The 23,475-nt window shown below is 38.3% G+C and overlaps 3 protein-coding genes across 5 annotated transcripts; 2 read left to right on the top strand and 1 right to left on the bottom strand.

The window, feature by feature from the left end:
* Positions 1-893: 893 nt before the first annotated feature.
* rnaseh2b (ribonuclease H2, subunit B) lies at positions 894-8,309 on the top strand. 3 transcript variants are annotated; one of them, XM_084724698.1, is made up of 11 exons: positions 896-1,328; positions 3,040-3,108; positions 3,653-3,760; positions 4,460-4,536; positions 5,451-5,565; positions 5,649-5,713; positions 5,832-5,931; positions 7,238-7,319; positions 7,419-7,464; positions 7,773-7,850; positions 8,155-8,309. In XM_084724698.1, the coding sequence occupies exons 1-11, from the start codon at positions 1,265-1,267 to the stop codon at positions 8,263-8,265; spliced, it is 915 nt and encodes a 304-aa protein (XP_084580824.1). In that variant the 5' UTR covers positions 896-1,264; the 3' UTR covers positions 8,266-8,309. The 3 variants fall into 3 exon arrangements, with proteins under 3 accessions (XP_084580825.1, XP_084580826.1, XP_084580824.1); XM_084724699.1 differs by lacking the exon at positions 7,773-7,850 and having other exon boundaries at positions 894-1,328; XM_084724700.1 differs by lacking the exon at positions 8,155-8,309 and having other exon boundaries at positions 895-1,328; positions 7,723-7,823.
* Positions 8,310-10,752: 2,443 nt separating this feature from the next.
* Positions 10,753-16,728, bottom strand: c9h13orf42 (chromosome 9 C13orf42 homolog). The gene is made up of 3 exons (XM_084724027.1): positions 15,611-16,728; positions 13,775-13,919; positions 10,753-11,379 (listed from the first exon to the last, which is right to left on the bottom strand). The coding sequence occupies exons 1-3, from the start codon at positions 16,022-16,024 to the stop codon at positions 11,135-11,137; spliced, it is 804 nt and encodes a 267-aa protein (XP_084580153.1). The 5' UTR covers positions 16,025-16,728; the 3' UTR covers positions 10,753-11,134.
* A 2,234-nt stretch (positions 16,729-18,962) lies between these two features.
* Positions 18,963-21,999, top strand: LOC146322657 (TLR adapter interacting with SLC15A4 on the lysosome). The gene is made up of 2 exons (XM_084724026.1): positions 18,963-19,053; positions 20,797-21,999. The coding sequence occupies exons 1-2, from the start codon at positions 19,038-19,040 to the stop codon at positions 21,732-21,734; spliced, it is 954 nt and encodes a 317-aa protein (XP_084580152.1). The 5' UTR covers positions 18,963-19,037; the 3' UTR covers positions 21,735-21,999.
* Positions 22,000-23,475: the final 1,476 nt, after the last annotated feature.

Below are 23,475 nucleotides of genomic sequence, written 5' to 3'. Positions count from 1 at the left end.
CCACAGGGACACTGTATGGTGATGTTTCAAAGCTCAGTCACCCAGCACGCAAATCCCTCCCTTCCTCATTACCAAAACAAGCTAATTAAAAACCTGTTAATGAGCTGTGTTGTGGGTGTCTTTAGGAGAGAGAGAAATCAACAGCTCAAAAAAAGCTATATAAACATATCAGAGGGACCCCTGAAAAGTTAAACAAATTGATGACACAGCTATAGTCATCTAGTGGGGATGGAAAGACACACGAGCATCCTACACATCCCTGTTTGAACATGCACATTAACGGTGCAGAAGGAAAAAAAAAACAAAACAAATGACTCACTGAAAACCAACTGGGACTCACAGTGTCACATCCTGAGAGAGAGAGTGAGAGATGCCCTCCTCTTACCGAAGGACAGATGGATCCCCCAATCTGTTGTGTGCCAGTCTGCCAAAGGACAACTGGTCACCAAACATCCTGCACCTGAGAGTAGAGACCTTTTGGCTCTCCGTGAAGACCAAACCATATTTCACAGATATAAGTGCACAGGAAGATAAACTGTGTGGGACGAACCCAAATGTTACCATGTTAAAAACTACCAAAGTTCTTGAGCGACCTCTAGCGACGTAACCGAGGAACTGCGTGTATTCGCGTCTACATGGGAACCCTTGATTTGCAAAACCCTCGCGCGATTTGTACGCGTCGTTTCTCCACGAGACGTGTTGTACGAAGTAGTCGGGTTTTATAATGTCCCAACACCGTGGTTAAGATTCGGCTAGTTTTGGGAACAAAACACTTCGTCAGGGTTGGGAAAAGATCGTGGTTTGGATTAAAACGATCACTCTCGCGAGAGTTTTCGCGGCTTTGGGGTTCTCTTTTATTGCATGCTTACATGACGTCACAACGGACTGTTCCATTATATTAAAAACAGTGAGGACGGGATTAATTAAAAGACTACCACCGTGTCTGTTTCAGTTCCTTTTGAACTTGTTTCGTCGGTAGAAAGTTAATATGTTTTTAAAAACGTGTTTGGCATCGTTTGTTTAAAAAAACGATGAAAACGAGCTGACGGCGCAATAATAAATATCTTGTTTTGTCCTGTGGGACAAACCCCAGGAAGAGCACAGGGAGATAGCGGCGCCTTTTCTGAGCTCATGTCGTTAGGCAACAAAGTAACCATCACTTCAAGTAGGCCGACATTGTTTTTAGCCTAAATAAGCTTTAAATTTTACATGATTAGAAAACCACATCAACAGAAATCCACCTAGTTAAGCTGCACGACACAACATGGCTACTAAAAAGAAGCGAACGCCTAATGTACAAAATGACAGTTGGGTTGTCGTTGCTGCAGGTAGGTGAAGCAGTGGGATACTACACTCAGTTTGAGCCAAGCTAGTTAGCTTGTTATGTACCTATAGCAAAGTTATTAGACCTGGGTAAATTTGTCACCGTCACATAAGTAACTACTTAACTAGTGGTAGAATTGTTAGTCATTATGCCAGCATGCCCCTAACATGTAACAGGAAAGAACACGTTGCAATGGAGTTAATTGATAGATAATTTAGTTTTTAACATTATTCAAGTCTTTAATAGAACTTAAGTTGGTAATTAGAACAGCTTAGTGTTAACATATGCAAGGTTCACATGGATAGTGTCCTACAGAGTATCCTAACATGTTTTCTCAGTGATTAGCATCAGGGAGTGGAAGAAGAAAATCACTCAGTCTGCTGCAAATAAGTTATTTTGGGGGGCATTTTCATGAGTATTTTTCCCAAGTCTGTAGTTTTACTCGCACTTTAGTATTCATTATCCTATGTACTATACCTAGATGATTTTAAAATGAAAATGGACTACTGAGTAGGCCTACAATTTAAATTAATATCCAAAACTGTCATCTGCATTTTCGCATCAGTCGTGGAAAGAGTACTGAAAATATGTGCGCAAGCAGACATACTGTTACATTACTGACAAATTACTCAAGTGCAAGTTAAACTTCTCTTTAAAAAACAAAAACAAACAGAAAAACTAAAGTAAAATTTCAAAGTATTTTACCCCCAAAACTACTTTACTTTTCAGCTGTTGATGTTCAATATCAGTCATTCAGTTGAAAGGGGTTTTTCTTACTCCATATCTTCAGTCTAAACTTCCCCCAATTCCTGTGCAGTTCTGGTCAGTGGTCATTTACCTGATACCTATTTCAATACCTGAACTTTGCATATCTGCAGATAGTACTGAGTACAAGTACTGATCTGATACCAGTGTGTTAACCAACCATTAACCAGATCACATACATTCAGACTAGTCTATGTGATCTCCTTTTGATAAATAATGTAATATTGCACTTACATTCAATGAGCTTCCCCTGAAACTGTTTGGTGGTGGTATTGGTAGCTATTGTACCAGCATGCCTGCAACTTAAATTATATGTAACTGGAAATAACACTACTAAACAGTGGGGGAATGTAACAAAGCAGGTTAATTCAAGTACTGTATTTTGGTAATTAAAGTACTTGTACTTAACTTAATTTCCTTTTATGCAACTTTATATTTGTACTCCACTAAACCCTGCAGACAAATATTGTACTTTTTACTTCACTACATTTGTCTGACAGCTTAGTTACTTGGTACTTTTCAGATTACATTTTACAGTTACCTACCTGTCCTGTGAAAACCACATATCTCCAGATTTGGTGTTTTTGAAACTGAATGTTGCTGCTGTTGACATGGCTGTTTTCCTGGGCTCATGAAAAGTTGACTTTTTAAGAGACATGGTTCTCAGATGCTACAAAACATATGATGATCTTGGAGCATATGATGGATTGCTGTAGATTAAACCACCCAACAGTATAAAAAATAGTTAAAATTAGCTTTGCCTTCAACAACTACCTCAGTAATGTATAACACACACATTAATGCAGCAGTAATATCAATCCAAATACATCATATATAATAGTAAACAGCTACACATGGATAATTCTGAACAGAGGAATGTTACACAGTAATGTTTTCTCAGAGATTAGTATACACTGTTAACTTTCTCACATTTGTTTTGTTGTCCACAGATTCATCCATTGACACACAGAAGCAAGACAGTGACCCAGCTTTTGTGAGACTAAGGAATCCCTCTACAGGTTTATCTTTTTATTGTTCATTGTTTCTTTTATTGTTATTAATCTAGGATTGTAGTCTTGCAGCTAACAATCTAATTATCCAAAGGTCTATAAACTGTCTGAAGATGAAATATGTCCATCTCAAGTTTTTTAGAACCCAAGGTGCCTGCAAATTGCTTGTTTTGTCCAACCATCTGTCCAAAACTTAAATATATTCAGCTTTCCATCATAGAAAAAGAGCAGATATTCACATTTTTGACATGTAAATCAAGGGCTTGAAATTCCTGTGTCCTTTAACCATCCTGAAGTCTACTTTCAGTTGTCCCAGACTTAACAACTATTGTCCCCTCTTTTTTCATTCTATCTAATAAATATAGCTAAATAACTTTTTTTGTTAAATGATTTGTAGTCGCACCCTAACAACAGATTAATATCGGGTTGAAATATGATAAATGCCTGCATGATGGCTTTGAGTTTCCACAGCAGTCAAATTCTGTATTTTGTGAACTGTGTTTGCAAATGTGGTAGTGAAAGTAACACTGTTTATTATTTTTGTGCCCTGCAGATGCAGCATCACTGTATATGCTGAGTAGTGGTGATGTACAGCTGTTTGAGGTCAAAGCCTTTGAAGAAGATTTCCACTCCTGGTTTGTTGGCCAGACTGTTCAGAGAGGTTGGTCCCAGTCATCATCACAGTGAAACAGCCTTATCACAATTACAAACACAGCTACAAAGGTAGCTTACGTCACCCTTAATCTCCACTAACAGTATTTGTCAGGCATAAAAGAGTTTTTGCAGTCAGCACTTATGGAAGCTTTGGTCAACTAAGAGAGTTCCATTGAAGCCAAATCACATATGCTTAAATATTTAACATGTCCAGAGGAATACTATCCATTTATTATGACAACGTACACCAAGCACAGACAGACATTGAGATAGAGGAACTGCTGATACGAACTAACCATCAGGTCTGTCATTGACAAACAAGTTCATATAGTGCAAACTGGTATGAAATATAACACGGCCAGTTTTGTAAGTGTTTGAAATGTTGATTAAAGTTACATTTGTTGTACACTTCAAAATGTTAAAAGGTTTGGTTGGTTTGGAGAGAGCATTATTTGGTGGTTTTCCATTTGAAAATGCCACCTGACAACGATATAAAGTGATAATACTATTCTACTTGTGCTGACTGCCAATTAATGTAAGTAATACAATGACTATCTGAAAGTTCCTCATATAACCCCATTTCAAATAATCTAAATTATCTCTTAAATATTCAGTGGCATTGTACTTTTCTGTAATTTTAACTGTGGTCTTGGCTCAGACTTTGGTCCTACGTTAATCCTCACATCTTTGTCTCTGTTTTACACAGATGGGAGACTTCTCTTTGTAACACCAATGGATCCTCTCTATCTAATTTTGCCTTACTTGATTAAATCTGGCAAAGAGGTAAGACACAGAAATCTTTGTTAATCTTTTCTCTGTTTTCATGCTTATCATTTTGTATGATAAGCATGAAAATGAGCATGTATTTCATTTTTTAAACTGCATCGGTAATTTTATATACTGCTATTTATAAATAAACAGTTAATTAACTATATTTTGGGGCTCCAGCATGATAAATTATTCTCAAGTTAGCTCTAGGAGGGTGAAGAGTTAGGATTTAATGTAGAAAAGATGAAAGTTTATGATGAAAGTATGCAAAAGTTATTAATAGATTGTGATGCTTGTGTTTATTGTGTAATATCGCTGCTTAAAATATCGCCTGACAGAACACCGAATCTGTTTCCGGCTGATATAACACTATACCTCCAGTATGAGTGCAAAAATGTCCTGATAGGTCTGCAGAGTGTTTAACTTAGTTTAACACAAATATGTGAAGCTAGGAAAGTAGCAAGCTTAGCTGGTATAAAGATATAAAATATGGTTTCCTACATCTGTCTTACTGTCTTATCTTGTTAATTTAGAACACACACAGTGACATGTTAAATAACATTTATATGGTGGAACTATTTCTTTATCAACAACCACACGGAGCAACATTTCAAAAGGTCTGTCTTCATAACCAGGTTGCATTGCTGTATGTCTTCTCAAAGCTAAAATGTCAGGTTGCTAATGATTTTCACCTATGCTGCATATATAGTGTGTTTGGCGACACCTGCTGTAGATTGAGATGATGTGCACAAATGGCTTCACATGTATGACTCCCTCAGTGACATCTAGTTTTGGACTTTGCTTCTATGCAGTCATATGAATAAAATCAAATATGTCTCCTTTTGAAGTTGTCAGAATGGTTAACTGGGTTTCATTTATGAACGGCACAATATCTGTTTTTTCTTTCTTTTATGTCATTTGCTGCCCAGGGGAAGTTCCAGCCTGTGGATCAAGTTGTTATGGATGAGGAATTTCCAGGTTGCTCAAGGCTGCTGAGCTGCACACGTACACTGGCCTCCCTGCACCACATTGCAGAGGAAAAAGGTGACCTTTTTAAGAAGCTAATATCATTGAACTATACGGTTATGCTGATTGCATTGTTTAAATGCTGTGTCTCACACTTCCAGAGGTGGGAACACTGAAGTTCCATCGATACAGTCAAGAGAAGACGATGAATTGGTTGAAGAAGAAGGTACTCATCACCATTATTTTATATATTTTTTCTGCAGTACAATTCCAAAATATCAGGACAAGTGTGTGTTGGTTTCACGCAGTGGATTTACATACAGTTTCTTTGCTTGTTGATATAGGTGGAGAAGACCATCATTGTGCTCAAGAAGAGAAATATCTCTGTGGGAGAGGGAGTCAAATCCACAACATACATCAGAGTGAAGTCAGAGTCCAGTGAGGGTAAGTCCCATCAACTTCAGGCCACTTCCCTGTCTACATTTCCATGCACTTAGTGCATAAAACCTTTTTTTTTGTCTGTATTACAAAACTGACAGTATCCCTACTGAGCTGTTTTCTTAAGCTGTTCATTTTATGTGCAGCTGTACACATGATTATGGAAAAGTGGAACAGCTAGAGCTGCTTGAGCCATTTGCTTCTTTTCGTCACAATAATATTTTCCCAAAGTTTTCACTGGCGACAGACTTGTTTGACCGTGTGAACACAGCCCTTTTCTTTCATTCATTCAACCGTCCTCTTGAGAAGGTCAGCATTGCAATATTTGTGCATATCCAGAAACCGGCTGCTCTCCAAGTCTTTCATTATTTTTAAAAGTTAGTGTTTCTTCTTACAACCAGAAATGTGAGTTTTTTTGTGCATGCATTTCTACCCCAGCCGTGGAAACTGTTGGCTAGTTGGTTTGTTTACAATGCACAGAGCTGACTGCAAACAGGCAAGAGGATGTGTGTTGCAAACTGCATCAAAAACCCCCATTGAGACACATATTCCGAATGTCCAAATGTGCTGTGTACATGTCCAAAGAATGCTATCTAAACCTGAATAATATCAGCATACCCTACATCTCTTAGTCAGAAAATGCTACATTCAGAGTGAGGCCTTCAGAATATCCAAACAGAATATGCTGTTTACATGACCTGCATCAAATTCAGTATATTATCTCTGAATAATTGTGGGAATTAGTGCGCATGTAAACTCTGTTGGTTTAAGAGAGTCTCAGCACATTACTGTGTGAATTCGAGTCTCACCTTCTGATGAAAAAAAAACAACATTTATAGTCCTCATTTCCATTTTTCCTACATTCCTGTCAACATTTGTATGGGTGCTGGAAACACTTGAATTTTAATATTGTGTGTCCAGGTCCAAAGTGCCTGGACTTTGCATTAAGTGCTTACTTGTATGAATGAAACTGATCTGAAGAGGTTTTTGGGGAGGGGATCAGATGAATCAGACAGATCTCCTGAATGATACCTACAGCCAATTTCCCACAGCAATTAAATTCTGGAAAAGCTTGGAAATGCTGGAAAGGTGCTTGAATGTGATTCTGAAAAAGGTGTAAGAACCCTGTCCTCTTTTTTTTGCAGCAGAAAGGATGTTGACCAATAGATGGCAGTAATATTGCATAGTTTATATCTATGAGTTATGATCTTCAAACAACAATTCCCCGACCTCACCTACATAAAACAACAACTACGTAACACATTATATTGCTAATTATTGGCAATGTCATTCTCTCATCTTTATGATACAGAGGACTACCTACGCTATGCTCATGGTCTGATATCAGAGTACATCAGTGAAGACCTGAGCAAAGCCCTCCTCCAACACTTGGAGTAAGTTCAGACATCTTAAACTTTAAAGTTATGATCATTACTGCTGCTAAGGTTTGGTGGTGATGGAAGATCGAGCATGTCTTTTATTCTACTCTACAGGTTACCAGAGCTCACAAGCCCAAAGGAGACAGAACCTCCTTCCAAGGTACATTAATGTCTCTCTCAGACAGGAGTGAAGGCTGTGCATGTTCTCTTCTCTTTCCACGTGCTGTCTTTACTGCTCTGCATGTTTTCTGTAATCCTCCACCTTGCTCTTACATTTGTTGCATATGTTGAATCATATGTTAGAGATGAAAGCCCCACATTGTTCTTGTGTGTTTCCAACTTGACCTTTCTCATTGATAGTGTGACCTCATCCCAGCTTGGTAGTGGTGTGTGCGTGTGTTTCTGTGGTAGAAAATAGGTTTGGTGCTCTCTGTCATGAAAAGCATTTCTTACTTCCTCGTTTGGCAGAAGCGGAAACTTTCAGACAAACTGGTGGAGGCCGGAGAGGACTACACCAAATTCAACAGTGCAGACTTTGTGCGGAAAGTGAGTGTATACAGAGCAGTCTGCCTGAATAGACCAAACAACAATTTGAGCAATCTGTTGATTATGAGCATTGATTATGTTGTAATGGCTAAAGTGATCATGTGTTTCCTTTCATCTCTGGAGTCTTTTTGAAGACCTTGAGTAAGTGTTAGTGCTGTAGCTCTTGCTTTCTTTAAGCTTTGTCTTGGTCAAAAGGCTTACTTTTTGGAAATGTGCTTTTTGAATTGAAGTTCACTATAATGTAATGAAATCCCTGCTGTCACGGTGCAAAGTCGTTGAGTTGTTACATTGATTTTTCTTCCAGCCACCCAAGAAGATGACTGCTGCTCAGAAGAGTCTGGCAAAGGTGGACAAGACTGGCATGAAGACTATGTCATCCTTCTTCAGTCCCAAGGTCAAAGCAGAAAAGAAATGAATGTTGTATAGTTACTGGTTTTGTAATAAAGAAAAGAAAATATGGTTGACGTATTGTTTTCATTTTAAATGTCTGATGCTTCGGTCAAGAAGAAGAGAAGTGAATTCAGTCTTAAGTTTAAAGGAGAAATATGTGATATATTTACTGCACTAAATCATAAAATTAGTGTGATATTTCACCAAAGATCACAGAAACATGCTAAATTGAAATACTGGCTTCTCTGACAACAACGCTACAGTCAGCATGTTGAAAATTAAAATTTCTTTTTTTTTTTTTGGAGCGGTACACTTTTGTTTTCAGGATAATGGGCTTAGCTCTACATTTACAAACAACTGACAGCTGTGAAACAACTGATCAACTTACAGTGTAGGACTCATCATCACTTGTCATTGTCACATTATAATGTTGCTGTTGTCTTACGCTTGTGTAACTTCTGACCTTGCAGCCTGCAGGCAGCCTGCCTCAAATCTGGGGAGGTGGGAGTGAGAAAAACAACTCGCTTCAACCATAGATCACATATTAAATACAGATTCAACCTGTTTAACAGTGTTTATGTCTCCAACTAGCCATTTGGACTGCAGTACTCAGTATTGATTGCTAGGGATTTACATATTTCTCCTTTATACCTGGTATTGCTGCACACTTCCTGATAAAAACTACACTAATATTATAAGTATTATATTATTTGTAATATTAGATTCCAGTTGTGGCTGCGTAGGATTGTTTCCGACTCTTGTCCTCCAGACGCTTCGATGAACTCCATAGTGTTATAAAGTTCAGAAATTAACATTTATACAAACAAGATAGATGTAACCATTTAAAACAAATCACAACCCGTTTTTATTTAAAGAAATATTCTGCTTCAGTCCATATTTGTTGGTGTTCTGCCTTTTGAAAGGAACATTTTGACTGCCACGCAAGCCTCTGTTGGCAGGACAGTCTCAAAAAATGATTTAATAAGAAAAGTCAAGCTCATTTACTTCAATGAATCACTTCATTCAAATTGAGGATTCTGTTCAAGGATTTTTCAGTATTTCTTTTAAGGTGATGATGTCATAAAATATAATGACAGACACTTGAAGCTTCATTTGAAAACCTCAGTAGAAGCTTTGAAAATAAAAAAATGAACATTCAGTACAGCACAAGTATTGACACTTGTGGCCAGTGGTATGTAAGCATGCAGAAAATTAGAGGTTTATTCAATATTCAGTGCTATGAGTGCCATGAATAAAAATTCCAACCCCCATTGTATCAGAAATTGAGGGAGAAATCTTTCAACACCTGCCTGAATAACTTTAGAAATATCAAGATTTCTGGATGTCTCTCAGAAATGTATTTTTTGTTTATCCATCATGTTTCAACTCATTTTAACTTCAGCAATGATGAACAGAGTAACCTTAGCTGGGTTTGAACAGCTCTGTCGACTCTGCCTTTGGCCTGAGCTAGAAACTCATTCTTAAATGAAACAGGTATTCATGCAGTACTCTGAAATATGTTTACCTTTCAGCAAGTCTTATTGCTGTGAAGGACATGCTGCATTATACTGTAGGCTTTGATACCTCAAAGGAATAAAGTCTCTCTGCAGATCTGAAACCATAAACTGTTCTCAACCTAAATTCCATGCTCATAACAATATTAGATATTTTTTCTCATTTAACTAATTTCAAAAGCACTTGAAAGAAATGCTATCGAACTGATGGGTTGACGTAATTTTGAGATGTTGGAAAGGAATGAATGGGTTTTTAAAGTTCAGCTGTTCTATATTGAAAAGCTCTCAAGGGTTTGAAATAGCATTATGTCCTTTGTCATGTCTGTACTCTTATGGTTGCAAAACATACCAACGTTGCATGCTTTACGAGACGTTTTTCAAAGTGCAGGACTCAAACCCAGTTTTAATTATTAAAATTTGAAACTGTAACACTAATCATCAGGAACTTTACTGTGGTTTATTGTGAAACAGGCAAGCATTAAAACTCTTATCAGGGGGGGAAGTAACTAATTACAACTATTCAAATTACTGTGATAAAGTCATTGTTTCAGACCATAATTTTACATTACACTATGTAATCTATTTGTTACTTTACTTAATACTGAGTACAATTTGAATTAATATTCAAACCTAGCCAATTGACTAAGGTGGCAACTAACAATTATTTTAACTATTGATTAGTCTGCCACTCATTTTCATGATTCATCAGTATAAAATGTAAAAAAAAAAAGAGTTAAAAATGCTCATCTCAATTTTCCAGAGCTCAAAGTGTCTTCAAATAACTTTTTCTGCCCAACCAGCAGTCCAAAATGCAAAGACTCTAAAAGCAAATCTGTACATTTATGATGCTGTAAATAGCAAGTGTTTGACATTTTTGAATAAAAAATGACCGAAACAGTTGATTTACAAAATAGAAACAAATTTTCTTTCAACCAGCTAATCAATTAACTAACTGTTGCAGCCCTAACTCAGACTGTAGAGTTGGAGAAACAGAAACCCCTTTCTACTGAACGCCTGCAGTTATTGAGAATGAAACATAAAAGGTTAAAAAGTAACTAATACTCTGAGTAGTTTTTCAGAAGAATACTTCATACTGTATTTTTTTTAACAGCAGTAGTTTTACCTGTAATGGAGTAACATTTCAGTAATGTAGCAGTGTTTGTACGTGAATACAGATTTTCATATCAGATTTTAATTGAGATTGATGTTAATATTAATCTGTGGTCAACATTCACTCTCTTGAAGTTCCCTTCAGCATGTCATGCAAGTATAACTGTCCGGATAGATTGTTAGCAGTGCATGGCATCCGTCCATACAAACTAGGTTGATCTCTATGTCAGTAGTGTGGCAGTGCGTGTAGTTTCAAATGTCCATCAAGCTTCACTGCTTTTTTAATTTGGGCTTGAAGCGGAGAGTCTGGAATGCACTCTCCACCACTTTGGGCAGATGGATTGGGTTCCTCTGCAGCCGCAGTCGGCTGCTCGTGGACCCGCTCTGGTTTTTCTTCTTCGAGGCGCTTTCATTGGCACAGTCATGAACTGCTTTCTGCTTGGAGTCGTCTGTGACACGGGGAACCCGCAGGACCCAGTTAGAGTGGAGGTCATGTTCAGCTGAGCTAGAGGCCACTGCGGGAGAGAAGAGCAGAGAGTAAGACGCTAAGATGAGGCTGAAAGTTGTTACTTGGAGACCAGTAGCTTAAATTACTCCTCCTCCTAATTATTTTATCTACACAATCCACCCAAAATACCCAAACTTTTAACCTGTGTTCCAGAAAACTCAGAGCTCAAAAAATTCCGACCTCCTTCTTGAAAAAGTATAATGGAACAAGTTGGAATTCCGACTTGTGAACTACTTTGACTTCATGAAGACGCAGTTGACTGGCATCAATCAACAATGGCAGCACCCTTGGAAGGCCAGTGCCTTTGAAACATAATCTATAATGGAACTGTGCGAGGAGGATGGACTTCTGAGGGTTTAATTGTGTGTACACTTGCCAAGGAAACTCATTAATTTGTCATGGTCAGCCATGTTTGTTGTTTACTTTTGGCAGTGTGCACCTTGAACAATCTTCGAACCTCTGACCGCGGTAACACAGCACAAGTCCTAGAGGAACAACACCTGGATTTGTCTTTGGTCCATATGGTGTGTGCTTTGCTCTGTAACTCCATGCTGACGTGTCAAGGCAAAGTGAAAAAAAAAAGACTAAACTGGTCTGATTTTTAAAAATGGTGGCTGAAATAAAATGCGGCAAGTACTCAACCAAATAGAAATGTTTAGTGCTGCGAGCCCCACCCCAAAGCAGGGACTTTTTGGAGGGAAGAATAATATCCCTGCACCTTCATTCAGACCCTTATTCTTTTTTTTAAGTAATGTTTTTGGGCTTTTTTGCCTTTATTGGATAGGACAGCTGAAGAGCAGACAGGAATCAGGGTGAAGAGAGAGTGGATGACACGCAGCAAAGGGCCGCAGGTGGAAGTCGAACCAGCGGCTGCTGCAGAGGACTAACAGCCTCAGTACATGGGACAGATGCTCTAGGGCCGCCCTCAGACCCTTATTCTTACAGTGGAAACATGGTTTAAGTAACTGGTATAGATATTCAACTGGCCCTAAAGTGCAGGAACAATGTGAGAATGAGTATCTTATGGATAATGTCCCGATCATACTTGACCTTCACCCCCATTCAACCAGTGGTTGAAGAAGAATAGATATTTAGACTTATAAATTTTGATGTCATAGCAGTATAACCTCAGATTTTAATAATAACACTAATAATGGCTGTATTCAGTTCATGTGTTTCAGTTCAGCTCTATAGGTGCATGCCGGCTAAGGCCGCAGTAACACATGCAAAAGCAGGGGAGACGTCCTCGCCTTCTGAGACAAACGTCCTTGCTAGTATTTGAGGCTGAGACTCCACCACTCAAAGTTCACAGTTCAAAGCTCAAAGTTAAACTTTCTTTCTTTCTACTAGAAAAAAGTAGTTCTTATCTTTACCTGCTAACAAAAAGGTCAGTGGATTATCTTGAGTAACCAGATCATGGTTTCTGCAAAGAGACACTGGTGTTGAGTTTTTCAAATGTATTTTTTGACACTTTGAGCACTACAAGCCATGTGTTACAATCAAGTATTGTTCTTGAGTAACTATACTTACTACATTTAGTTATATGACAACCCTGACCAGCTGTAAACTCGGTGGTGGAAGAAATAAACTGTGCTTGTCATTATGGGATATGAACAGCCCCTGTGATGGTTATTATTTATTATATCACAGGCTAATCTTTGTGGAAGTGTGTTGTTGCCTCTCCAGAGAAAGAGAAATAGATCAATATCACGTTATATAATGTAAAAAGTCTATAATTATAACTAGATATTTTAACATAATTACAACATGCAAAGGTATTACTTGTTCTAACATGAAAAGTTTCTCGTTATAACACTGTTATCAAGTTAAAATGAATTAAATGAACAAAAGAGATAAGACAGAGTATTAAATATAAAGTGAAATATAACATAAAGTGTGAGGAGTAAAGGCAAATAAACCCTGCCTAATAGAATAACAATATAAGTAAGATAAGTTAAGTACAAAAGTAAGCTAAAATACAAAAAATAATATTGGCAATCATATTGAAAAGTAATATTGGTGTAGGTTTTATATCACAAAACTTTTCATATTATGACAAGGTAAATTGTATATTGCTAACAAACAAGAAAGGTCCTGTTATAATGTGATAGGTTTATACATTGTATTCATATTCTGTATATGAAATCATATACTTCAGTAAACCTACATAGCTCCTTTCCACCATTGTCTGTAAACACAATCATTTTGAACGTCACACACATATTTAGTAGTTTGAGGCATACAGACCTCTAGACTCTCAAGTATATTTTAACTCCACTGGAACTGGGACAAAGAAGAAAATACTCAGACAAGGTGACGAGGACTCATTAGCATTTGACCATGAGACATTTCACATTAAATCCCAGAATCGTTCCAGTTGAAGAGAAGCTTGTCAAACTCACCTATGAAGTCCACATCTGCATGTCCATCATCTGTGTAAGGTTTGCGTAGAGGTTCGCTGTCACAGCTGGCGATGACTGCATCAAAAAACTGCAAAGTGTCCTCCTCGTCAGGGACAGGAGGGGCAGAGGGTTTGGCTTTTGATATCTGTGGTTAAAATGAATGGGAGAACATTTGGGGCAATATTTGGTTTTATATTGACATTGTGATTTGAGTTGAGACTAGATATTATTATACATTTTGGCTTTGGTATATTGTGATGTGGCATAACTGTTGTCTTACCCTGGTTTAAAAGGCTGCATTATGGTAAAGTCTGTTTCTCAAACTTTATACATCACACACCAACTCAAAATTTTAGGCTCTCCAACCATTATGACCTACATTAAAATACAGTTGTATAATCCTACCCTATCCACCTGTGGACAACTGACACAGGAGACACGTTTATTCCTAATACGATGATTTTTGGTTGACTGTTGTCACACTGCCTTCACAATAAAGCAATACTCCTATCACAGTTCAGCTCATAACTAATCATGAGTGTGCTATGTGCATTAATGTGACTATAGAGCAGGCTGATATTGACACAAAATTATTACAGGAAAGACAAAGCTTATTTTTAAATTACATTTCAGCAATCTCAGTTTTTTCATTTGAAATTTTGTAGTGTTCAGATATATCAATTTCAATTTATTTCCTTTGAAAGATTTTAGGAGATTCCTCAGGGTATCACTATAGGGAACATACTTGTTTTTAATTAATTATGTCTTTCTGGGAGTCAATATGCTAAAATGGCATCAGAATGCTTAATTCATTCTCCCCACTAACTTGGACTATTCCATGAGCAAAGTTGCTGAAGTGGTGCTGAAAAACAGAGGAAGCAGGGGAATATTAAAAGACAATACCCACCCCAGCCACAGCTTGTTCACCCTCTGGGTAGAAATACAGACGTATCCACTGCCTGTACTGAAAGATTAGGGCTGCAACTAACGATTGTTTTCACTGTTGATTAAGCTATCCTTTATTTTCTTGACTAATCAAATAGTTGTTTAGTCAATAAAATGTCAGAATATGATGAAAAATGTTGATCATTGTTTCCCACAACCCAAGATGACACCCTCAAATATTCACATTTAAGAAGCTGGTATCAATGAATTTGACCTTACAATACTCAAACCGATTGATCGCTTATCAAAATAGTTGATGATTCATTTAAAAATCAATTTGCAGCCAATGTTTATATGTTTCTCTTTTAGTGTCCTGAGTTCACATTCAGATGGGATAAAGACTATACAATATATAATAATAACAACATCAATAATTTTTTTTATGAAAAAGTCAGATAAAACAAATGACAGAAATGTCTGGCAAGAGAAATATACAGCAACAGTAAAACAGTAAAAATGTTGGATAAAAAAGGGAAATAACATAAATAACAAGTCTGACAGCAATAAAAACAGTAAAATGTAAGTCAGGTGAAAACATGTAAACAATCAACCAAAGTAGGAACACTATAAAAAACATATCATCTAGTACAATTCTAATGATTTACAGATTAAATATCTAGCCAATTTCAGTACCTCTTGTAATTTATTCAATTTATTAGGTGCAATAAACCTAAAAGCTACTTCACCTACTTTTTTTAGAAATAAATTTTTGCAGTACTATAAAAAGCTAGAGAACCGTTTTTTTTTATGACTTATTATTTATTTAAGGATCGAAAAATGGGGGGAAACAAGGGATGTTGAGGACCCCATGCCTGTGTTTGCCTCAGGACCCAAAATACCAAAATCCGGCCCTGCCTCGTGCTCTGTCCCTGATCGATGATGTCATCTTACCGGTTCTTCCTTTTTAGGCGGCGGCGGTGCGGGCTTCTTCTTCTTCTTGGAAGACACTGTGGCCTTGGCGTCGTTACTTTTCAAGTCACTCACACTCTTTGTGTACTGTCGTCTCAAAGCCACGAGTGCCTCCAGGTACTCCAGACAGTTCTGATTCTGAGAGTAGAGCCAGATCCTGTCCTCTTGTCGCTGATAGTAGTACAAGGTCGACTCGATGCTCACCGTGCTTTTGCTCCGTTTTAAAGTGGAGCCCGCCGCGTTCCTCTCTCCCACCACCAGCATGGAGGTGCTGCGGACCAGCCGGACCGTGCAGGCGCTGTGGTAGTCCTGCTCGGACCGGAGCCCGCCGCCACCATCCCGCCCTCTGTGCGCGTGATGGTTGGGACGGAACACATTATTAATCTTCCTGAACATCCCTCTACACTTTTAGGGTCACGCGCTTGTCCTTATTCCTTAGTGCTTGTGGAGCATCCATCCATATTTGTCTCTTCAGGACATCAGATACGTCCTGAAAGCTGACTGGAGCTGTGTTTGTTTTGGGAGCAGTCGCTGTCCAGGGTGCTGAACTGCTCTGCTGTGACTCCTCTTGTCTAACCTGATCTCAACATGTCTTTAATGTTATCGGATGTTGCTCAGCAACATTGCTGTAGCAACGGGTTGGTAACTCTACACTTTGATCCGCCATCACTGCCAAGCAGCCGTCCTGTGTCACATATCCTGACTTATACAAGAGACTTAACAGACAAAATGATAGATAAACTATTCTGGGCCTGCAGATTTACTGCTTTTGAATCCACCTGTTGATAAACCACGCATTTATCTTAAAAAAAAAAAAAAAAAAGATAGGCCAAGATTAAACTATTCCAATTTTAGGTTTATATGAAAACGCACTAAAGATCAAAATACCAGTTAACCTCATATGAACAGCCAGGATGTTGTAACAAACTAGGGAAGAAGTATGATGTAGATATGTCTATGGTTTCCACGTCTAATCAATAATAGATCATCTCCTCTCGTGTTTCATGCGCTTCTATTGTTGTGCTTCACTGTCGTAAGCGGAGGAAGTCTGAAACTGAAGCGAGTAATAAATGCAGACAGGGTTCATCTTGGAAAAAATCCCCGCCATAAATATAACCCGAAAGTTTGCATCACTTTCACCAGACAACTGATTTAGACCTCACCTACATAGGCGCAGATCTCAGGAGAGTTGGAGGGGACATGTCCCCTTAATATTTAGAAGACGAGCATTTGTCCCGCCTAATAAAAACATGAGAGTAGTAGAGGACTTTTATTTTGACTTGCCTGAGAGCCTTACTTTCCTTATGTTCCATTAGAGAATGGATTATATATACATATATACATATATACATATATATATATATATATATATATATATATATATATATATATATATATATATATATATATATATATATATATATATATGTATATACATATATACATATATACATATATACATATATACATATATATATTATTTTAAATAATCAAAATACACATTTTATTTTATGGGAGCACTAAGAGTGAAACACCCTCTTGATATGTGTGTATGTATGTTATTGGTATTCTGTGCTGACAAGTTGCAAATACTTTTAACTCATGTTTTATATTGTTCTAATACATTTCTCTTGTGTTGTTCTTTAACATAATTCAGTAGAAGTGTAAAACAAAAAGACTACTTTTATATTTATTTAAGGGGACATACATGAAGGGTTCCCAGTTATATTTTCTATATTGTAAGGAGGGCCTTTGTTGAGAAATAAATGAAAACCTTTGGGTTAAATAAAGACTGTATCACTATAAACTGATGCAGAACAGGCATAAACCCGTGCATAAAAATCACCAGAATGCAGAAAATTGAGTATTTGATGCTCAGACTTTTCTGAGGGAGGACTCTTAAAAGGATAGTTCAGAATAATTGAAGTGTGGTTGTTTGAGGTATGTATTAATAGTCAGTGTATTACCCCCAGTTTGGAGAAGCAGAGAGTACCAGCTTGGAAGCAATGTACTGCCGTGGACAGGATCAGCAGTAAAACAATAATTTTACCTCACAGAACACAGGAGTTGCTACCACTGCCTTGATCTGTTCATTTGTTTGCATTAATATGTGACTTCAATGAATCTGAACTAAGCTTTTTAAACACCCAAGTCACAAAATGACACAAACAAACCAACTGATCGAGGCAACAGTAGCCAAGCAACTCTGTGTTCTGCGAGGTAAAATGACTGATTTCACAAATGGAGACTGGTTGAGCAAGAGAGAAAGAGCGATATTTAGGTTATATAGCAGCAGTTTCCCATCGAAAAAGGCTGTCTGACGGTAGAGTAAAATGGTGAAAATAGCAGACATCTCTTTTTTTGTGACTAAAATATGTTTTGCTGCTGACCTTGTCCATGGCAGTTCATTGCTTAGCTTCTTACATCAGTACTCCTGCTGCTTCTCCAAAGAGGGGCCGTGCTGACTGCCATTTACTGCAGGTACTACACTGACTTTCAACAAGTACCTCTTACATACCCCACCTCTAATAATCTGAATTATCCCTTTAAATAGCCTATGTCCCCCCTGATCCTGAAACATATGCCCTTGCATATATAAGATTCATACAAAAGTTTCTATCAGATTAGGAGAAATGAAAATAAAATTAAATAAAAGCATCATCCCAAGGTCTCAGGCAAAGTTCAGCATTTACTTAAATGTGCTGAAGAGTAGGCAGACTCACAAGGAGGAAGTGATGACTGCAGTTACATAACAGAGTGTGAAGGCACACTTCTCCTTTGGCACAGACTCAGATAACAGGAAGAGTGAAGCTATAAGCTCCAAACAGAAATTATTGAACCAAAAAGCCTGCCTGCCTTCACCGTCATGACAGAGAGGTAACTCAAAAGTTGCGGTGTGACCTGTCACAAAACGAAAACAGGAATTAGCATGTTTTGAACTCTCTGTTTCCTGATATTTTGATGCCATTAAACATGACTTTCTTTTCTGCTTTTAACCTCAAGCTCACACCTGTTAATGTTTTCAAAGAAACAAAACTTTTGTGGTTTCTTTTTACAGCTTATTCTGTGTTCATTAGAGTAAAACACCTTCCACTTAACTTCACAATGTAAGGTGGTAAAATAAATATACTGTACATAGGTGGAGGGGAAGTTTGTCTGTAACAATCCTATGAAAATAATATATTAATACAATTATCAATAGGAAGATGATGAATTGAAATATATTCATGATCAACCCAGCTGCAACAGAAATGGGAAGAAAGAAAATATCTTACATTCCCACTTCCTCATGGCACGGTTATAAAAAACCTCCTTGCACATGCTGCACATGCTGGAATTGAATGCAGTACACGTTTGGTCGGCTGAGAGGTAGGAGGACATCTGTTTCAGAGGAATATGATTCAGCTTTATGAATGTTAGATTAGGTAAGGTACCCTTTGTAAATCCTCCTTTGGACAGACATCCCTTTCTATTTAGTATTTTAATTATTATTATTAGGTCAGTAATGCAGCTTTGCAAGTTGACATTGTTTGAGACATCTTTTCTTTTTCATATTTTTTTGTTGATGCTTGTGTGATGGCCATTGCAAACTAGCTGATTCTATAAATTCTTCTAGCATGTGCACTGGTCCATGTTCTGTGTGTCCCTCTATTTAAAGTAAACGCTGCGATCTCATTTGGCTCATGCGGCTCTGGAGCCACATGCTGCTCTTTAGCCCCTCTCCACTGACTTAATGTGGCTTTGGCAGACAATTACATGGAAATAAATATAGATTTTTTTTTTACATTTTAGTTTTCATTTAAAAGTTGAGAAAACTCAAAATTTCAAGGCAACATACTACGATAGATTTTTGAGTTTTGAGCCCAACTCAAGTTGTTAAGTTTTGAAGAAGTTTCACCTACTACTGTTTTCAGTTAAAACCATTTATATGTAATAATGGATTTAATAATACTCCCAACAACCAGAAGGTAGCACTGATAAGCACTCCACGTGTAAACTACAATTTTATTGCCGTCCCTCCATTCCAAATTGCATATTTTTTTCTTTTTACTTTTAGTACATACCGCAGCTACCCTTGTAAAGTATATACTGTTGCATGCAGTATGCACGCAATTGGGGCGTACTAGTTCCTCATAAAACTGCACCCTGAACTTTGATCCTCTTACTCATACACCCTTCACACAGGATTGTGGGTCAGAACTGCCAGAAGAGCATGGTGGCTTGCATACCACAAAAAGTGTCTGGATGCAGTAGGGCATTCTGGTATTTTTAGCATACTACACTTGACACGCTATGTATTGGGACACACTAAATCTGTTTCTTGTATACTAAATAGCACGGCAGCATGAGGATTTAATGCACATCTTAGGTTAGACAGTGAGATTTAGTAGAAGAGGACCAACCGGATGTTGGATGTGTGTAACCAAGCGTTGCTACTTGCTCCAGTAGTTAATACTAATTATAAGATGGCAGTTTATATGAAACACATTACGGTGATGAAAAGCAAACTGACATTGCCTGGACTGTCTTGGCAGGTAATGTTGGCCCACAAAGCTGCAAATCCAGGAAATATGTTGCGTTTATCTGTTATCCTCTGCAGTTGTCCACTATTGTCATGTAGGTCAGAAGTAAACGAGCCAATAATCTCAGTAACTTTGTTATTTAATTGTATGAATTGTGTTGTGTCATTTAATCTGAAAAAGTAATTAGTTACATGTCTAGTTACCACTAAAAGAGGTGGAATTATGCATGAGTAACATGTAACTTTGTAATGTCTTACATTGTGATATAATGTAATGTGCCATCTAGTTCTATTATATTTTAGAGAAGGCAGATATTTCTATGGTCTATATCTCCAAAACTCAGCAACTCACACCAAAACAATCTGGATGGATAAATAATACTACAGACCAGAGGAAAAAATATATTTTTGATTTTGCGGTGAAGTGTAACTTTATATGAATAAATACATTCATGATGTTAGTTGCATCTTCTCACAATATTTGTCATTATATGATGCAGGACTGCACAATGAAACACAGTTGTAGCCCTCTCCACGCTACACACACAGAAAATGTATGTCTTAAACAATGGATTAGGCCAGGAAATGTCTCTGTGTTGTAATGACTCAGCTCACAGCTTCTCGGTGTGTGTGCTCTCTGTTGCAGCCATGCTTTGTGAAGGCAGACTGTTGAGCATGACCTATGGTGGATTGGGGGAGCTGGATCCCCTCCCTCCTCAGAAGGCTCACAGTGCTTATGGGCTGCCGAGAGCAGCTGCTACCCTCACACCCGGCTCCACCAGACACGCTCCACTCGTTCATCACAACCCCCCCGAGCAGACAGGTTGTGCAGACCACAGGGGTGTTTCAGGGGAGTTGTACATTTCTCCGCTGCGGTCCTTGGATCTCCACGGAGCCCAGCCTGGCAGGCAGATCTCTCCACAGATTGAGATCCCCGCTCAGGGTTGCTCAGGTGGCGACAACCCCTTTTTGGTTCCCTCCTTCTGTCAAAGCATCTGCCAAAACTACAGCGACCTCAAAATTGTAGGCAACCAGGTGCTGCCTCTCTCAGCCAATGACGGTGAGCTCCGGGTTTGCACTGACATCCAGGCCGCCGGGCCCTTCCTCCAGTCTTGCGACGTCCACCCAGCTGAGGAGGAGTCTCCCACAGGACAGACATCTCAGGGTGGACTTCTGCACCGGCTGAGGGGAGGTTCAAACCGCTGGAGCACCCGTGATCGGAGCTTTTTGTTCCACGAGCGTGAAGGTCCGTTCTCCAACTCGCTTCTGAATCATTACCTGGAGCAGAAAGTCATGGATTTGTACCAGCAATACATGATGGAGAACATGGCCAGGGAGGGAGATTCTGACCCAGGTCCCATCTGCCCTCTGCTGGGCTCAGAGCTGGTCCTGACCAGCCTTGACCAGATCACTTTGCAGCTGAGCCGAGAAGGGAACCTGGAGGCTGGCCTGGCCAAGGACATGGTTCTCAGCTGCCTTCTGCGGGTGGCTGGTGACATGCAGTCAAGTGAGATCAGTACTCCTTTTCTGCAGATTTCAAATGAGGCATCCAGGGAGCAGCTCACAGAGAACAAAGAAGAGTAACCCTGGTGTCAAGGAACTCACTCATCCAATTCTCCCTTTCATTTGAGTTTTTATCTATCACCCACAAATAGGATTTAGTTTTTATTATCTTTTAAAGAGGTGTTGAGAGGTTGATGTTGAAAGCACATTCTGTATGTGATTAGTAATTAAAAGGAGACCGTGCTGTATTTATGCATCATCATTTTAATATGCAGTCATGTAACCAGTGTATGTGCATGCGGTGTGCTGTTGTTGCACAGTTTTCACTTTCTAAAGAACATAAAGCAGGAACTGAAAAATGAAACTGGTGTTTTCCCTTTTTTTTTCATTTCTAACAAAATAACACATCATCAACAACATCTTGCTCCTACTTGTTGCACAGCTGGCCACGTCTTTGAAATAATGATTAACACGTTGTACGTCTGTTTATCATCTCTCATCTGATATAAATGTCTCTGTGGTGAAGCGCAGAAGAACATGGTGTCCTGTCACTGATGCAAAATAGTAGAATAGTTTGAAAATCATCACCTTTGCCCTGCTTTTGTTTATTTAAATGGAACAAGCTCAACAACTTCCAGTCAACCATGTCTTTAACTTATTCTTACTTCACTTCACCGGATGTTTGACCTTCACTGTGCAGAATAATTTATGGGCAGAGTTTGACACTAGCAGGCTGTTTTTTTTACATCCATCTGTTTCTCTGTTAAAGTTTAACACGAGTTCGTGTTAGCAGGATTTTGTGACCTCACAGCTAGTTTGGAATATGCATCTTACACAAGAGCGATTTGGAAACTTGAAACAACCAACAATGGCAACATTTTTTCATAGGCACGGCCAGATGAGGCCACTGAAAGTAAATGAGACTTGTAAATTAGCATAATTAACACTCCAGTCATACCATATATGGCTGTGTTTCCCATCCCATATGTCAGGAAGTGTTCAGTCATGAAAATGGCATCAAAGACAAAAAAGAAGAATGATATGTGTTTCAGAGAAGGAAAATCTGTCAAAGAAAAGAAACTGGAAGAGCGAATGTTGTAATGCTGTCCGACATCACTGAAATAAAGAAGAAATGTCTCAATATGAAAATGACTTCAGTGAAAAAAACTCACCAAAGCCACAGTAAAGGGCAAGTGATAACTGCAGCAGGAGGAGAGAATTAAGTTTTCATCACAGAGACAGGGGACAGAATAAGTAAGTATGTTTGCCTGGACGGAGACTTCATAAATCTGCATGTATAGATACATGGCCAAAACACCTGACAGAAGACTTAAAATGTAAATTTACATTTATATTATGATTTAAAATGAAGTCAGACAGGATCATTTTGACATAACTATGACATGTAATATATTTTTCAAAGTTAAAATGTCTTCAAACAAATGAAATATACAGTCATTACTGAACAACCTTGGTTTGGATGACAGCAGACTGACTCTACAACAGGTCTGGACCACTCAGATATTGTGTTCATATTTGAAAAATAAATTCAAAATACTGGTTAAAATCAGTTCCAACTCAGCGTGTCAGAGCTGGTGTCGCTTTCATGCACACACCGAAGACCCGTTACTTTGAATATTAAAGTGCAAGTTAACAGCAGACCAGTCATGTGAGGCTGATATTAGTATGATGTAAACAACACAGCTACAACTAATAAAAATGAAAACAGACATGTTAGTTTTGTTGTAGGTGTGTGTGAGCGATCAAGCATGCTGGCCCTGCATGTTGCTCTCTTTTTTTTAAGTACTTGTACTTTTTTAAT

The sequence above is a fragment of the Lutjanus erythropterus genome, chromosome 8, assembly GCF_056507025.1.
Source record: "Lutjanus erythropterus isolate fLutEry1 chromosome 8, fLutEry1.hap2, whole genome shotgun sequence".
Classification (NCBI taxonomy): domain Eukaryota; kingdom Metazoa; phylum Chordata; class Actinopteri; order Lutjaniformes; family Lutjanidae; genus Lutjanus; species Lutjanus erythropterus.
The sequence above is the reverse complement of the archived record's forward strand: the minus strand, read 5'-3'. Positions and strand labels throughout refer to the sequence as shown.

Excerpts from the sequence above, each read along its gene's own strand:
- rnaseh2b (XM_084724698.1), top strand. The coding sequence starts at position 1,265 with ATGGCTACTAAAAAGAAGCGAACGCCTAATGTACAAAATGACAGTTGG. Across the intron at positions 3,761-4,459 it reads TGGCCAGACTGTTCAGAGAG|ATGGGAGACTTCTCTTTGTA; the intron begins GTTGGTCCCAGT and ends TGTTTTACACAG. Across the intron at positions 5,932-7,237 it reads GAAGTCAGAGTCCAGTGAGG|AGGACTACCTACGCTATGCT; the intron begins GTAAGTCCCATC and ends TTTATGATACAG.
- c9h13orf42 (XM_084724027.1), bottom strand. The coding sequence starts at position 16,024 with ATGTTCAGGAAGATTAATAATGTGTTCCGTCCCAACCATCACGCGCAC. Across the intron at positions 13,920-15,610 it reads CGCCTAAAAAGGAAGAACCG|ATATCAAAAGCCAAACCCTC; the intron begins GTAAGATGACAT and ends TTTTAACCACAG. Across the intron at positions 11,380-13,774 it reads TGCAGATGTGGACTTCATAG|TGGCCTCTAGCTCAGCTGAA; the intron begins GTGAGTTTGACA and ends TCTCTCCCGCAG.